The sequence below is a fragment of the Anabas testudineus genome, chromosome 21 (genome assembly GCF_900324465.2).
Source record: "Anabas testudineus chromosome 21, fAnaTes1.2, whole genome shotgun sequence".
Lineage (NCBI taxonomy): Eukaryota > Metazoa > Chordata > Actinopteri > Anabantiformes > Anabantidae > Anabas > Anabas testudineus.
In genome coordinates, this window is record NC_046629.1 from 13,203,948 (window position 1) to 13,220,725 (window position 16,778).

Below are 16,778 nucleotides of genomic sequence, written 5' to 3' on the forward strand. Positions count from 1 at the left end.
TAGAGGGCGGAGACGTGCTACCGCGCTTGCGCAGAGAGGACTTCTGCGTGTCATAATCCATAACTGAAACACATGGAAGCGGGGGGGGAGAGAGAAAGCATTTATAAGGAAGGATCCGGACTGAACACGTTTGATGATGAGGACGTTTCCTGTGATACAAACTGTAAGTTTTCCCAAATCGGTGCCAAATGAAGCGCATGTGTCCACAAACCTTTGGATAAGTGAAGTGGTCACTTTGTCCTGAGGACAGAGGAAGGACTGTTCTCCGCGGAGTTCCTAGGATTCAATAACGGTGTCAATAATGGGATTTGTTCAACTGCTCAGTCACTGGGACAGTTGCTGGGGTTACAAATAACAGAGGAACGCGGGACAGTCCACACGCAGGACACCGCATCCAACGAGGATCTCTGCCTCCAAAAACATCACATGTTGGACATAAAGCGCGCAGTTAACCAACGTGCACACCCGGAGGAACTAAAAAAAAAAAAAAAAAAAAAAGCGCGCACGGTGGCGTCTTATCGCGTAAAAGCAAATCTGCCTTCATGATTAATCACATCTGAGCTTTAGTTTATGGAAAAAAAAAAAAAAAGTTGGAAAAGCTGACACTTACCAATAAGATCGAATCCTTTACGTCCCCCGTGTTTCCTGAAGCGGATGGTGTTCTTGGAGAGTGGGATGCTTGAAGGCGTAACGACGCGGAGTCCAGCCGCAGGCAGCCTGCCTGCCTCATCTGCCTCTGACTCGCAGTGACTCCATCTGTAGTGTAGTGCCTGTGCTCCCCAGCACTTCCTACTCGCTGCAGGCATCCTGTTTATTACGGCCATTAAAATGTTCAGTGTGTCCCTCATTTAGTTTTTCTGCCCCCCCCCCCCCACCCCAGTCACACTTTTTTGTTGTTTGTGGCAAATAGTGACACAAATTGTTTATTCTGATTCATGTCAGTTAAATTTAAAAGGAAAAACAAACATCAGGTCAGGGAACTGCCGTCATTTCCAACAAAGTTTATTTTAAACACAAGCTTACAAGTAGAAAAGGAAAATATACAATTACGTATTAACAAATATTTCAGTACTGAATTTCATTTGAAACTGAAGGAAACAATTTCAAAATAACCACAAAGATACAAATATTTTAAATACAAATGCAGGGAGCATATTTCAGTTTCGATAAGCAAAGCTTAAATGTTTATTTTCATTATAAACAGCACGATCCTAAACAATGACCTCCTTTCTGCTCCAAAATCAGTTTTCCAGGTACTACCTGTGGATGGGCTTGATGTTTGCAGGGAAAGAAAGGATCTGATTCTTTAAGTGGTGCATGTGCCCGAACCCGTCTGCACTATGTTTTCCTTCAGGTTTGCCAGTTCCCACAAATTCATACTAAAAACTTTCTATATGGTGTAAAAAAGTGTTTCAGGGGCCTAAAGAAATAATACAAATATCTGTACATTCTTTAAACCTGACAGTGGAAGCCAAACTACAAAACTGGATCCAGTCAAAGTAAGTCTTTAATTACAGAAAATGAGGCTCCATATGCAGTCTCTCTTTCTCACACACACACACACACACACACAGATCTACCACTAAGATCTCAGGGCAGCACGAGCTTTGTCCAGAATGTCCTTTCTCATTCTTGGATAATCTGGATGAGCTGCAAGAACCTGTGGACAAAAGTAAAAATGATTCACAGGATAAAAACGGAACATTTTCAAAGCTCTTAAATAGTCAAGATTCAAGCGTCTCACCTTGTGACACACATCTATGGCATCAACATGCCTCTTTGCTTTTAAGTAGTTGAAAGCAAGTTTGTATCCTGAAATAAAAACAGACATTACATGTCAGAAATGTAATTCCTTTAATCCCTTTGTCCCTATAAATAGAATCTGGTTGACATACCAATAGTTGGGTTAGTTCGATTTCCATATTTCCAGGCCAGTTCATAGTTTAGCGCTGCATCACGGAAAGCCTGCTCTTTTTCCATTATGTAGCCAAGATATTCATAAGCTTTACAGCATGACTGTGGAAGAAAAGTGCAATAGTTATCACAAAAAAATTAATATGATTAAATTAAAATAAAAGTCAGGCTTCACAAAAATAACACGCAACTAAAAAATAAAGGAAAAAACATTTAGTATGATTTAAATTGGCTTAAAAAACCCTTTTTAAACAGTGACTATATTTTCAGTATTGACCTTGTTATGATTAAGGCATCTCTTCAAGAGGTCCCCGGCCATGTCATACTTCCCTGAGTGGATGTAGATGTCTGCCAAGAGAAGCCAGCTCTTCTCAAACTCATCTGCGTCAACAATGCTCCAGTTCATCTTGGCTATGCGTTTGAGTTGATTCCTGGCTCGGGGAGTTTGTTTAAGCATCATATAAGCTGTCGCCATGGCCAACAGAGCTGGGATGTGGTCTTTCTGAAAGCGATCAAATAGTTCTGGTTGGACAGGCCGAATCTGACGACACCTCCACCCACTATCCCAGTCCCCTTTGCTACTAACATACTAACATTACTTAGGTGCTTAATGTTTAATAATATAATGTAGAATCTAGTTTTTTTTAAAAACAAGTTCACAAAACTACAATGTATACACTGTACTGTCTTAAATCCAGCCTGACACAGTGCAATTAGCCATTTATAATCAAGTGGAATGACTGACATTAAACGGGAGCCTGAAATAATTTACAGATCCTGGTGTGGGTATGTTTATACAAGAGGGAGTGATGTAACTCATGTGCACCATCTGGAGTTTACTTACCTCATTGTTTGCAATCTCTGTGAAAACAGTGAGGGCTTTCTCTATATTGGCCTTCTGTTTAGTCGCCAGAAAGCAGTAGTTCTCTAGGATGCGGAGCTGTGTGTGTCCTCCCGGTGTCTGAGGCTTCAACTCCTTCAGCAGCTTCTCAGCTGTTCTCACAGCAAGCTGCTCTGACTCCTGCTTTTCTGTGGAGTTCCTGATGTGAGACAAAAGTAAGCACTTTAAGTACGTCTGGATAAAACAAATATAAAAAAAAAATAATAATAATATATAGTGGCAAGAAAAAGTATGTGAACCTTTTGAAATTTCATGGTTTTCTGCATGCTGTGATCTGATCTTCATCTATCAATAAGGACATAAAGTATCAGATTTATTTTGGGTTATTATTTAAGACATATTATATTTGTTATTTGTCTTGACTTAGAGGAAGATCAGATCACATTTTATGACAAATTAATGCAGCAAAACCATAAAATTCTAAAGGGGTCACATACTTTTTCTTGCCACGGTATATCTATCTTGTAGAGAGCGTAATCTTCTGGTTACTGTGCTCCTCCTGCCACTCACCCAATTTCACCATCTAAATTCTCAAATACTTCTCCTCCCATGGTGTCATTGTCAGGGTTAAGGTAGATTTCAATCATGTTATACACTGCGTTTTGACCCCAATCATTGTCCTTCCGTGCTTTGTTGAAGTGTCGCAGAGCATCATTGGGTGCCCCCGTGTACCTGAACACCAAACACAAATTTAATCACATAATGTACTTAACAAAACTTGCTCTAATTTCCGGGAAATACTGTTGTAAACTTACCAAAGATAAAGTCCTTTGCAGTAGTTAAACCCAGGGTCAAGCTTAGTCCTGGAAGAATGTTTTTCTGCCATATCAAGAAATCTGGGGACTTCTTCCAATTTCCCTGCCCTCCTCAACAAATCAATAAGACGTGAGAGAGTTGGGTAGTTATCTGAAATATAAGGTAAAATTTATTATGTCCAATTTTTGCCTTCAGTACAGTTTTCTTGTAAAATATGTAATGTAAAATGTAAATTGCTCTGGTGTACCTGGTTTGCGCTCCAGGAGTTGCTGAAAGTGGAAAACTGCCTGTTCATAGTCCTGTTTCCTGAACATAATGTCAGCCATCATCTAAAGACAAACATACAATATGTGGTAAAATAGTTCAGAAGAAGATTATGTTCACACGTGGCAGCAGAGAGAATAAAACAAACCAGAGTTGCATCTTCATTAAACTGGTCACTCTTCAAAATGACACTGCATTGCTCCTGGCAGGCATCAACTTCATCCAGAGTGAGATACAACCGAGCCAACTCCAGCATCACCTAAGAACAGGAAGTGTGTTCATTCAAACTAAGCTGATATGACAAGATTATCTGTGGAATCCTGTAGGACAAATACATCTGGTCTTTTTTTTTTTAAGTCAAACTATCAACAACTAAGAGTCTTAAAACACAGGGATGCAACACCAAAAAATGGCAATGCTTGTTAACCACAGCTGCAGTGAGGACACAGAACGTTTTTGATTCAGCTGCACTGACCTTGCGATCAGTCTCACAATACACAAGAGCTTCTTTGTAGAATTTGACCGCTCGCTCATAGACCCTCTGACTTGTGTAGTGTTTAGCGATCTCTGCACAAATCTCGGCTGCAAGCTGCTTCTGCATGGGGACGGCGTCAGGCTGCTCCAACTGCACCCGCTTCAGCACCTTCGCCTGCACATCCCTGGCCTACAAACATCAAATACACAACTTTATCATGGAAATAGAAATACAAAATAATGATCACGATATCGATCTCCATTAAAACAAGTCAATTATTATTGACATACTGAATACGTTTTTTGCTCAGGAATAATGATGCAAAATATTCAAACCAATATGTGAAAAGATGACAAAATCTCATCAAGCTAGATAAATGCAACAACTTACCCTTTGCAAGGAAAGTGAAGCTTCGTTATTTTTGTCAACCTTGCTTTGGACTTTTGCCAACAGAACCAGATAACGGCAATCATCTGAGAGAACCGGAAGTTCATTCACTGATCCGAAGGAAAAAGTGGAATTTGAAATAAGTTAAAAATTAAACATAGTTTATAAATTAAATAAAAATAAGCAATAGATATTGTACTTTTTTTAAAAACATAGACAGATGTTTTGATTTGGTTTACGATTCTTCACATCTTTGCATCAATTTGTTTATACTGAAGTATTATTTGCATCAGTAGGTAAAGGCACAAGCTGTGGTCATGAGTAGATTTGCCTATTCTTTTACTGTGGTGTGTCAGTGTGCATGGAAATACTACAACCTCTTAACTACCTGGTTCATGGTCCAGAGCTTCATGCAGGACTCTCTCACTGCGTTCATACTGCTTCATCTTCATCAGCAGCTCGGCCAGGTCATAGCGTAGGAAGTTCTGCTGCTTAGTTTTCAAGGCAGCCTCGTAGTAATTTATTGCCTGCGTAACAGCAACCTTATGTCAACGCAGGTTTGTGTGTGAGTTTTATTTATCTTTAAATGAGTGTTCAACACAAACCTTGACGTAGTTGTGCGTCTTTACCAGGGCTTTTCCAATCTTGCTGGCTAAAGCACCATCTTTGGGGTTTTTCTTCAGAGCATGCTCATAAACCTCAATGGCTTTTTCTGGCTGAGGATAAACACACGTGACGATAAGTGGTGTCGCACTTTGTTCTTGATTTCAAGTTTTTGTAAATATTATTCAGGCAGTGGAATACTTTTAATTATTTACAAAATGATGCGGACATAAAGTAAACAGGTTGGCTAAAGATACGATTTCTGACAGTGGAGGTTTTGTCTTTAATGACCCTATCATTACACAACCAGAGTATGTCAACATGCCTGATCTTAGGAGGCTCACTGGTTTCCTTCACTATAATTTAACTAAATGTATTCTTACCTATTAGTTACCCTTAAGAGTTGTGCATGAACAAAAACACTGCTTTCTTTCATTTTTTCTACCATATTACCTATAGACAAAACAATATGTGTTAACTGTTATAATAATGATAATGATAATGTACTTAAACGATCCCCTTGTTTGGAGAGCTGCAGCAGTATCTTTTCCAAGATACACCTCAACATATGGCCATGAGGAACCAGGAGTTGAACCACTATTAAAGTCTAACATAAATTTCTTCCTTTATAGCACCTATATAAAATCCTGTGTCAGGATTTTAAACTTTACCCGCTAGCAACACATGCAATCAGATTTTGTTAAGATTTGTGTACAGCGGTTGTGCTAATGATCCTCTCTGAGATACCATGGTGTGGGTGAATACCCAACAGTTACCAAGCAGTTTATCTGCTTGCTGTAGCACAGTCTTTACAGGAATTCTAAGTTAGCCAAAACATAAACACATGACAAATATTTCATCATTTCAGACACAGCTGAATCACATCACCCACTTACTTCTTGGATGTGCATGTAGGCATCACCTAGTAGGAGATATGTGTGAGTGCTTGGCAACTTCTCCACCATTTCTCTAGAGAAAAGACAGATATATAACATAACATATGGTGTACACCATTATATACACTTATAATGATGTACGTATGTGTGTCTCTGCTAGTCTGAGGTTCAGTCATGCCTTACATCTCAGCTGTCCAACAACAATAGTGACATCAGAGACCACAAGAAAACTAAAGGAAACTGTGCAATTACATTTTACTGCACAAATGGCTTCAGTTAAAGTTTTATTTGATCTGCTTTAAGTTTGTGGTCTTTCAAATCCTACTACAGTCTTGGCTGGTTGAGATGTTGGTGCACTGAATATCCTAGAATCATGTATTTAGTTTACAATCAGCCACTGTTGTTTAAACATTTACAATGCATTGTGGAGAACATTTCTTCATGTTCAACTGCTAACTTACTAGATTTACAGTAGATGGGTTGTTTTTGTTCATTTGGATCTAAACTGACAGCTCACCTGTAACAACTTGCATACAGACGTTTCTCTTTTCTGTGGTTTAGATATATTTCTGCCATTTTCTCCTTAGCTTGAATGTAGTAGGGCTGTTCAGGTGTAATGTTTCTGAGCATACTAAGTGCCAGCTCAGTGTCACCACGCAGCAGGGCCAGGTCCGCATTGGCAATAGTGACACGTAGCTCCTCAGGAGTGCCTGAGAACTCATTGATGGCATCTTGCATCACCTTTGCTGCTTCATGCTGAAATATTAAATATTATATTAATTTATAAGGGTGTACTGTACGTCTGCAGATATAAGTCCACATATATGTGGAAACCCAAACAAACAGGATTATGTACATGCCTTCTAAAGTCAAAACTAAATTACCTGTTCACTGTTGAGCCACAGAGCCTCAGCTAACTCCAGAAAAATAGAGACACAGTCTGAATCGCTCAGCTCAATCTTCTTGTTTTTAGACTTGGATGATGATGCAGCTCTCCGGACACCGGGAAGACTCATTGCCATTTGTAGTGTCTGAATAGCCTCTGCCAGCTCACCCATTTTCTTCTTAGCCTGAGCATTGATTAGGTGGTACAAAGGATGTTCTCGAATCTAGAATAGGAAAGAAGTCATGATCCATCAGAACGTGCAATCCTGGGAGTTAAGCAATATCCATATTGCCATGTTCTTGAGCTTAAATTTCACATGATTCACATTCTGTGTGACCCCGGTGAACTTTCATTAATGCCCCGACTTACACTCATGCCACTACAGCTTTGAACCTGGCTTTTCTTTGTACATAGGATATTGTATATTTACCAGATACTGCTTTATTTTTCCTTTCACCCTTACACCCTTAACTGTATTAACATGATAATGTATTTAAATGAACCCCTTCTTTGGACAGCACCAGAAGAATATTTTGTCCAAGGACACCTTAAAATATGGCCACAAGAAACCAGGAGTTGAACCACTATTAACTTTTAACAGTAATTTCTTCCTTTATATCACCTATATAAAATATTATGTCACAATTTAATACTTTACTTCCCACTAGCACAACGTGCAGATCAGACATCAGATTGTCCTATGAGGACAAGCTTTCATGGCCCTAATTGTTACAGATAAGCTGGCAGAGATGCAGTACATATGCACATTTTACAACAGGTCAAATAAGAGCCTGAACATTGTCTCTAGAAGAGATAGTACCGAATAATGCTGTAATCTTAAGTTTGATCTTACCTCAAAGTTATGGCTGAGGCAGAGTTCAAGAGACTGGGAACACAATGTGAAGTTACCCTGCAGCAGATGGATCTGAGCCATTAGCAGATGTGCATCAGCATAAGAAGGACACTGTTCCAAGCAATGATGTAGACTGCTCTGAGCAGCATCAGTGTCGCCTGAATGACCACAGGATGAACACAGTTTAAAACAGAAGCAACATGGAAATAAACAAGAAGACTATAACATATTTGAAATGTTCTCACCAGACTGATATCGGACTTTGGCGAGTAGAAAGACCCCTTGAAGGAGACCTGGCACAAGTTTGACCACAGTATCCAACAGTGTGGCACTGTGTTGGAGCAGAGGAGCAGGAGGCTGACCCTGGGCTGGAGGCTAAAACATGAACAGCAATATTTATTGTAAAGACTCTTAAAAGTTGGAAAATAAATACATAACTGACACCCTGTCACTGATAAATCTTCCAAGTGTACCTTAGCAGGACATAGTGCAAGGTACTCTTTGACAATCTCCAACAGGAAGTCAGCATTGAGCTTTTCAAAGTACTCCACTCCCAGAGGCAGACCCTGTAGTGTGGAGAAGTGTGTATCCACTGCATCGTTGAGCAGATTAGTCACGTCTTCCTGAGCCCGGTGCTTTTTTGCTGCCAGAACGGCACGCAGGTACAGCAACTCCTAATTGGGCAAGAAAAAGAATCAAAAATTAACTAAGGGAGAGTAAAATTGTTAATTAAAAAGGTAAAGGAATGCAGCAGTGAGTAAAGATTGACAAGGACATTCTGAATTAAACAAATCAGAGACATAAGTATAAAATGTTTTGTTGGAAGTGTAATGCTTTTAAGCAAAATAAATTATTCTGAGCCATGACGTGCCTCATGCCTCTTGTAATTGGATATTCTAAACAACATAGTAACACACATCACCCCTGATTTTCCAATAGACTGCTGAATCTCTGTGAGAAATTCCAACTGTTGTTCTGCATCCACTAGATGGCCCTCTATCAGCTGGCAACGAATTAACCCTGAAAAAAAAAAAAAATCTTCAGAAAAAGAAAAACACATGCATGGACCGCAAGTACAGACAACAGATTAACCACTATAACATGTTACCAGTTAAAGCAGAAACGCTGGTCTCATCCAAAGTCATGGCGGTCTTATACCACTTCATAGCCTCCTTGATTTTGCCCTGAAGCACCATCTGGTAGCCCAACTCTGTGGCTAAATCCGAGTCGCCTGATGCCATAGAGAAGGCTCTTTCGACCATCTTAAATGTCTGCTCAATCACTTTCTCATTTCGTCCACACTTTCAGGAAACAAGACCGAAAGGAGTTGTAAATGGCAAAATTCCATAAAAGTCTCTGGAGGAGGCCCAAAGTGTAGCAAGACTGTGGAAAGAATACTAAAAATCTTACAATACGGGTGAAGGCTAGAGACATCCTGTAGAAAAGCTCAGGGTTGTGTGGTTCCAGAATATCCAAACTGCTGATGAGGTTTGAAAGCTGCTTCACTGTCTGCCATTGGAGATACAAAAACAATATAATTACTGCTGGTTTTCATCCCTATAGATTCAAAGAATGAGCACGTGAAAATGTGGTAACTTTACCTCATTAATATCTCCATCTCTACATAAAGAATGTAGAGCTAGCATCCTTAGTGCCTCTGGGTTATTTTTATCCTTCTGTAAAAGCCTGAAACATGACACATAATACTGTGAATGAAATCCATCTCCTACACTTCATATCCTTGAATTTCTTAAATTGATAGTAATAGACTATCTAATACTGCTGCAGTAATGTGTTCCCAGACAAATAACATTAAAACTAAAAGGAACTATAAGGGCCATCAAAGGATGTAAAGTATACTGTATGCTGCTTGCACCCCACCCACTTTACTACATCTCAGTAAAGGCAACAAAGCAGCTTTAAACTTGGTGCGAATTGAGTAATCACTTTCCCTCCTGTTCAGCAAACCTGAAACAGCAACTCCTAGGAATCATGTTAAACTTCTGCACTGTGACTCAAAGGCATTTTCATGCTGTCGAACACTGGACAGGATTGGATGGGATACAGAGCGGAGAGCAAAAACAAACTTTGCCACCAGTAAACAAATCTTGAGACACTGTAATTCTTCCTTAAGATTTTTTAGGTCTGAGGAATTCTTTGCTGACAGTTTACCTGTGTGCTGCATCTATGGTTTGCTCCCAGTCCTGAAGGTTGAGCAACAGTTTCATCTTCTTGATGAGAGCAGGCAAGAACCCAGGGAAACTAACAATGATCTGGTTAACCATTTCCAATGCTCCAGAGTAGTTTTGACGATATTCATAGTATTGTGTCTAGGACGGAACAAACATCAATTATGTTGTATCATATGTACAGACTAGTAACAAACACAGCTATAGCTACATAGCCTGTCACCACTAAATATGAATGAAACATCTAAAAACCATATGGTAATAGAGCTATTATGAACAACAGTAGAAGCAATATCTTCAAGGCTATGGAGGAATACTCCAAATAAAGTACTATAACATTTCAGCTGTGGCTGAGGAAGACTATTCATTATGAATTTGTATGTCTCAACTCACCTTTCCCATCAATGCAAAAGCATCTGCTCTCTCTTTTAGTGCCTCATCAAAGTATTTTCCAGCCTTTCTGGCATAAGCATCTTTACCAGATGTCACATCTATCCAGGCTTTTAGGACTATTCCCTGAACAAGAAATCAATCAATCAATACAATCAACACAAAGTAATTCAATTCAGTGAAATACATGACATGAAAATTGAGTAATGCTTTTGTGGAACACAAGTTTCATTGAAATACTTTGATAAGTGCAAATCTTACCTCTCTAGAGCCGTTGGAGAGTTTGATCATTCTCTCTGTGTATTCCCTTGCCTTATCATTTCGCCCCATTAGCCAAAGAAACATACCAGCATAGTACAAACTCTTGGGAGAGGCGGTTTTGCGGTCCTCTTTGACCTTAGTATCAAGCTCTTGAATGACCTCTCTGTCTGTGAACACAAAGAAACTGAATATTATCAAGTGTGTCAAGCCCTTCGAAAGAGTCTGAAGCGACTCTCGCGTGAATAACAAGTACTTCTGTATGTTGGCTTACCTGGGTTTGTCTGTTTTTTCTCAGCATAAACGAGGGCCATCAATGTGCAGAGAGACACATCTTGACTGTCTCTTATTGCAGCCAACTCGACTGAGGCTTCTTGAATTTGATCTGTTGTAAAATAATGGCATAAGTGCACATAAGAAACACTCGTTTGACCAGTAAACCTTAACTCTCATGTTGCTATTTATTTGATTCTTATGAGCTCACCTTGCATTAGAGTACCATATGCATGGAAGAAACTGAAGATAGGATCATTGCCGAATTTCCTCTGGGCAGCTGCTGCGGCGTCAACAGCATGACTGAAATACCTTTCGTAGCAGTAATATTTGATCAAAGCCTGTAGGAAACAGGGAAAGGGACCAAAGAGTTTAAAGATACTCTCTCAATCGCGTAGCGTTACGCGTTAACGTTAGCTCATCTTAAATGTTAGCCGATTCCACTAACAGCTAACGCTAAGTTAGCTAGCGTTAGCGCTGGCTGTTAATTACTGTTACTGACAGCTATCGTTAACCAACCTGTTTTCAAAGCTACAATCAGGCATGTCTCATTTAACAAAGTTAATCACTGGTTTCTATCGTGTTGCCATAATCTCAACAGGTTGAACTGTAACACTGCCGTAAGGCTAAGTGATAGTTACTATTAAATCAGACTGTGCGAGTCTCTAGTTTTCAGGGTGCTGCCTAATCATTTAAATACGTTTGCTTACCAACGTTGTCTCCTCATCCTCCATCTTGGCTGAGACGGTAAGTGCTGTTATAATAACACGCGTGAAAATAACCCGCTATTTATCCTTTTTACATTAGTTTTTTAGTACAAATAAACGATATCGTATCAGTCTTCGTTATGTCTTCGCCATCTTGCACCAACTCTCAGCGTTGCCCGGTAACTTAGTAACGACACACACCGGGGCACGTTATTCCCTGACGCTTTCCTTACAGACACTGCTGTTGGTTCATACCGATTCCGTTAGCATATAAAAACTATACTTACAATTGTACTATGTACAGTTTCTGAAGCTCTAAATAGTATATCGGTAAAGTTTGTTGGACGCTGACCGGGCCAGTATTTTGAGTCTCTGAGCCTCGTAGGAAAACCGATAGACAAAACCCAGGGAAACCAAAAACCATCATGGACGCCATCTTTACATTTGAATGGATGCAGTTCTGTATTGTATCTGCAGGTGGCGCAGTCACCCTTTTATAGAATCTGCAGCTACTTCTACCACTATAAGTAGTACAAATGATCATGATGACACTCAAATCGTGTAGTCATGGATGAATTTACCTCGCAGCACTATATTATAACATAGTATGTTTCGACTTCTAGAACATTTGAATGATGGTTAATCTACTTTGAATATATGTAAATTATTTTAGGGAGCTCCGTGGCCTGTGGTCAGCAGGCTTGGTGTTAACACTGAGCTGTTTTCTGTTTTTGTCATGCAATTTCCCATCCTTATCTCATGTTGTTGTTGTGCAAAAGCCTATAGGCCAGGGCTCAAAATATTGTTCAGCGTTGCCAAATGAGAAAAAGGGAAAGTTTGCACAAATTGAGACAGCTTTACATAGTTTGCCAAGTGCAGTGGAAATATATTTCCATCCTGGCGGTGATAGGCTAATTGCTGGCCCAATGTTATGCAACATCATGCATTGACTGTTAAGTATGAACTCTTGATGTCTACAGTGTTAAGTCTATGGCAGGAGCAGCCAGTGTCCAACATGGGTGCAACTGTTCCAAGAGAGACCTTTCCATGCCTTGTCAGATACTATTTAGTACTAACCCTGGCACATAATCATTACTCTCTGCAGCACACATCAATGGAAGAGTAAATCAGGTTGGTATCGAACTCGAACTCTGTGTAGCAATGGGAAATGTCTCTGTGCTGTACCGCACAATTTCACTCACAGTTTGACCATATAAATACACATGATAAATTATATTTAATAATATCAATTTAGAATAATTAATAGAAATGGTTATATGTTAATTTATCAATCCAAATTTGGTAAATAATGTTTCCAATCGCACTCACACAGTAGTTACATGGGACATAATAAAAGTGTTCTACATTCTTAGCAAAGAGCCAACAAACTGAATGTGTTGTTGCACTTACAAAGAATGCATCTAAAAACCTATTAGAGGAAATACTGTGGAATATGTACCCCCTGGGACACCGCTATAACATTCTAATGGCTATGTCCATTGTGGTTTGTACAGACCATTATTGATTGAAGAGCCATGCCCAATGATACGAGCACCTCACTTGCAACTGAACTATTTTATTTTCTTTTTACGTATGTGTTGCTAGAAAAAAAAGTTACTTAAAATTGATTGTTGACATGCATGTACTAATTTACCCTCGTAAACATACTGTACAACAGGTAGGCCTATGTTATTAAGGATCAGAGACAACTACATTGTTGTTTTTTCTATCTTTATTGGAAAGATGTCTGTAAACTATAGTGTCTGTTGTTGTGAGTTGCAGGGGGAGTGGTTTAATTAAACATGGTGTGCGTATTGATGTGGATGAGTGTGTAAAATATAGTTGAGAAGTGAATTTGTGTGGGGGTGGGTGTGTCTGTCTGTCCGTACAGCTATCTGTCAGTCTGTGTTTGTGTCTATTAGCACATTGGGAAGGTAGAGGGGAACTCACCACTGCCTAATCTAATAGGATTTTCTTCCCATCTATCTACAGCAAATAAAATTACAGAGCTGTTATGGGGAGCATTCTCAGATTTCTCCCTGAATTGTTTTTCATCATGCTCCTCCATGCATGCCAGGGGCAAGATCCCATCCTCTCACATAGAGTATAACATAGCCATATATCATTACCCAGCTTGCAAGACTCCTGAAGACCAACTTCTGACCCTCCACCCTAATGCAGTCTAACAAGGAGCTTGATGTCATGTTGCTGAGCAACTGGCAGAATCTGCAGAATCACTCTTGATTTACTGGTCATTAAAATGGGCAATCTGTAACTCCACTTGTTGCCATGAATGGGGCTGTGTGCTGGTTTCAGTCATAGACTACATTATATTTTATACTGACTTACAGCAGTTTTTTTATTTATTTATTTTTCTGACATTTTCATGTAAATAATTGCCACTTTGTTTTTATTATAATCCTATAATAATTCCTCAGCAATTGCTCTGGTCACTGACTTGTTGGAATACAATACATGAACCATAAAGTACATAGGAGAGGGTGTGGCACAAACTGATAATCACATCATTGCTGTGAGACAGAATGGCAGGAATAATCAGCACTTTGCCATCAGCCTTCACAATAGGTAGAAGTGAGGTTGGACTATAATGAATATTGAATGTTATTAATAATTAATAAAAATGTTCCATCCACTTAAGATGCTAATAGTTTCCGGCAAGAGCCACAAAGCGCACTGAGAAACCAGATTCTAGCTTCTTCCAGAGATGATTGCTACAAAAGCATGATAAATAAACCTGTGCACATTTTCAGTTCTGTAGCTCTTATCTTGGCAAAGGAGTGACTAAATGATCAAAATAAATACAGTATATTGTCATGCCACTCATGATAATTTCCTTAAATTCATAGGTTCATAAGTGCTTTTAATATCCCAAGAGATTCAAGCAATCAATGTGTTGAACCATTAACAGTTGGGAGTGCTCATTACATTTTAAACTTCGACATTTTACAGCTTCTAAAATGACATTAATGCCGATCGTGGTTTGGTAGGTATCAGCACTGTAACAGTCATAAAGCTTATAACTGTAAAAACTGATGCTTAACGTCATTGAATCATCAATGTCGTTAGCACTTCCCCTCCATTTCATATAAGAGTGAAATCCTCTCACTCAGCTGAAGCTCGATTCAACACGACTGTCTGATGATTACTCATCAGCTTAATTTAATTATGACTGTGAATCATTGCCTGCCGGATGTCACTGGCATTACTTTACCAGACAGTTAAAGCAGGGTTTTTGTGACCTAACAATGATAGCCATAGTGGAAATTTCAGCATAAGTAAATAAGCATTTCTTAATCGTATAAAAAAACATTAAACCTATGATTTGGCTTCCTAACAGGATCTTGTGACTTTCAGGCACTTTAAACATTGTCTGTAACTAATCTAAGTTAATAGTTAAGTTAGTTATTAGATTAGTTCATTCTCAGACTCGACTGGGAAAGGCTAGATGTGCTGACTCACACACACCATGGTATGGATCATTTGTCTTTAGTACAGGTCTGGCTCTGTCAGTTAGGCCGGTAACAAAAAACATTAGTGATACATTCAAGTCCTTGTCAAAATTTGGCATTAGTCTTTTTGTCTAATAAAGACAACATATAATTCAATACAGGTCTGCGCTGTCCCCAGTGGGCCCATTACTCTTACCAGTGGTTGTAATAAAAAAAATGGGGCATAAAATAGCACAATAAATGACCCCATCAAGAAAAAACTAATATTGTTTCACAGTAGTTCTGGCGTCTCCTAACTAGTTATCTTTGAATTAAAGTGTTTTGCTGTTTATTATGTACTAGTATATACTGAATACTTCCGTAAATATGTGCACATTACACAGGTAAAGAAGACACATGACAAGAAGGGAAAATAAAACACAGCACTGTTGGCAGGCTCAGACCCAGAACAATATGGGTAATAAAGGATAAAGTGCGTAAAGCCTTACTTTCACTTTTTAAAACTTCAACCAGCACACCGATTGAACTCATCTGGAGTGAAACTACCTATACCACTTTCACATTCAACCCAAAAGCTAACAGTCGTTAAAGCCGATCCTTGCATATGTGCATAGAGTAAAACACTGTGTAAATGTATTTTATAGCATGATCAAAAAATAAATATTTTAGACATACTTGAGGTACACATGATCTTTATTCTTTTGGCCTTTCAGTGAAATGGGTTATAGCAATGTCTTGCATGCAGTTTATTTATACACTACAAACATTATGCATATGAATTATTGGAGATGTTAAATTCAATGTAGTAAAAACATTCTTTCATTATGCATAAAGTATAGCGTAAGTAAGTAACATCTTAATTACATGCAAAATATACTTACATGAATGGAAGTTAGTTTGTTAGTTATTAACAAATAGTCCTGACACAGTTCAGGAGGATGTCTCGGCATTTACAGGCAAAAGTAACACCGCTGCCACTGTAAAATGTAAACAGAAGTAGGAAACAGCCGGGGACATATGATGCCATATTCTTGAGACATTCATTTAGAATATTCTGAGCAGTCTTACATCCCACTTAGATATATTTCATGATAAAAATTGAGACGTGATCTGTAAAAAAAAAAAAGACAGTTTATGAAGTACCCAGTCCCCATTTCCAAAGAAAATTATGCAGTAAAAGATTTAATAAAAACATTATTGATTCCATACATTAAACATCACCAGTACAACAAACTGACAAACACAGGGCTTTTTCTAATTAGGTATTAACATCCAACACAATTCAGAGACAGCTGCATTTTATACCTCAGATGTATAATATCTCTGTTACCTGAATACAGCAGAATAGATGATATATTTAGTCTTACTGGTAATAAATAATTATAGTTAATAGTTATTATTATTATTATTATTATTATTACTCATATTATTATTAAAAGAAAAACAAATGAAGAAGGTAAATGTCTCACAAACATAAGAGCAAAAAAAAAAGTAGTGAATTAACTTATGACAGCGTCCGTTACAGTGTGCAAACAGCATAGGGTTTTTTTTTTCTC

The 16,778-nt window shown here is 38.7% G+C and overlaps 1 protein-coding gene across 2 annotated transcripts in view; it reads right to left on the minus strand.

Moving 5' to 3' along the window:
• Positions 1-991: 991 nt before the first annotated feature.
• LOC113173110 (tetratricopeptide repeat protein 21B-like) overlaps positions 992-16,778 on the minus strand; it is a 36,659-nt gene continuing 20,872 nt past the window's right edge. The window contains exons 1-29 of one of the 2 annotated variants that reach the window (XM_026376423.1): positions 11,756-11,924; positions 11,257-11,386; positions 11,047-11,157; positions 10,776-10,942; positions 10,518-10,640; positions 10,108-10,265; positions 9,537-9,621; positions 9,346-9,444; positions 9,044-9,236; positions 8,858-8,955; positions 8,409-8,609; positions 8,181-8,310; positions 7,936-8,093; positions 7,081-7,305; positions 6,714-6,952; positions 6,197-6,269; positions 5,303-5,413; positions 5,086-5,224; positions 4,701-4,807; positions 4,311-4,499; positions 3,984-4,094; positions 3,819-3,900; positions 3,571-3,721; positions 3,326-3,487; positions 2,759-2,954; positions 2,192-2,416; positions 1,896-2,016; positions 1,745-1,812; positions 992-1,660 (exon numbers count right to left, since the gene is read on the minus strand). In XM_026376423.1, coding sequence (XP_026232208.1) covers positions 1,583-1,660; positions 1,745-1,812; positions 1,896-2,016; positions 2,192-2,416; positions 2,759-2,954; positions 3,326-3,487; positions 3,571-3,721; positions 3,819-3,900; positions 3,984-4,094; positions 4,311-4,499; positions 4,701-4,807; positions 5,086-5,224; positions 5,303-5,413; positions 6,197-6,269; positions 6,714-6,952; positions 7,081-7,305; positions 7,936-8,093; positions 8,181-8,310; positions 8,409-8,609; positions 8,858-8,955; positions 9,044-9,236; positions 9,346-9,444; positions 9,537-9,621; positions 10,108-10,265; positions 10,518-10,640; positions 10,776-10,942; positions 11,047-11,157; positions 11,257-11,386; positions 11,756-11,779 — 3,954 coding nt within the window. In that variant the 5' untranslated portion in view covers positions 11,780-11,924 and the 3' untranslated portion in view covers positions 992-1,582. Of the gene's footprint in view, positions 1,661-1,744; positions 1,813-1,895; positions 2,017-2,191; positions 2,417-2,758; positions 2,955-3,325; positions 3,488-3,570; positions 3,722-3,818; positions 3,901-3,983; positions 4,095-4,310; positions 4,500-4,700; positions 4,808-5,085; positions 5,225-5,302; positions 5,414-6,196; positions 6,270-6,713; positions 6,953-7,080; positions 7,306-7,935; positions 8,094-8,180; positions 8,311-8,408; positions 8,610-8,857; positions 8,956-9,043; positions 9,237-9,345; positions 9,445-9,536; positions 9,622-10,107; positions 10,266-10,517; positions 10,641-10,775; positions 10,943-11,046; positions 11,158-11,256; positions 11,387-11,755; positions 11,925-16,778 lie in introns of those variants that run through there. The other variant, XM_026376422.1, reaches the window with a different exon arrangement.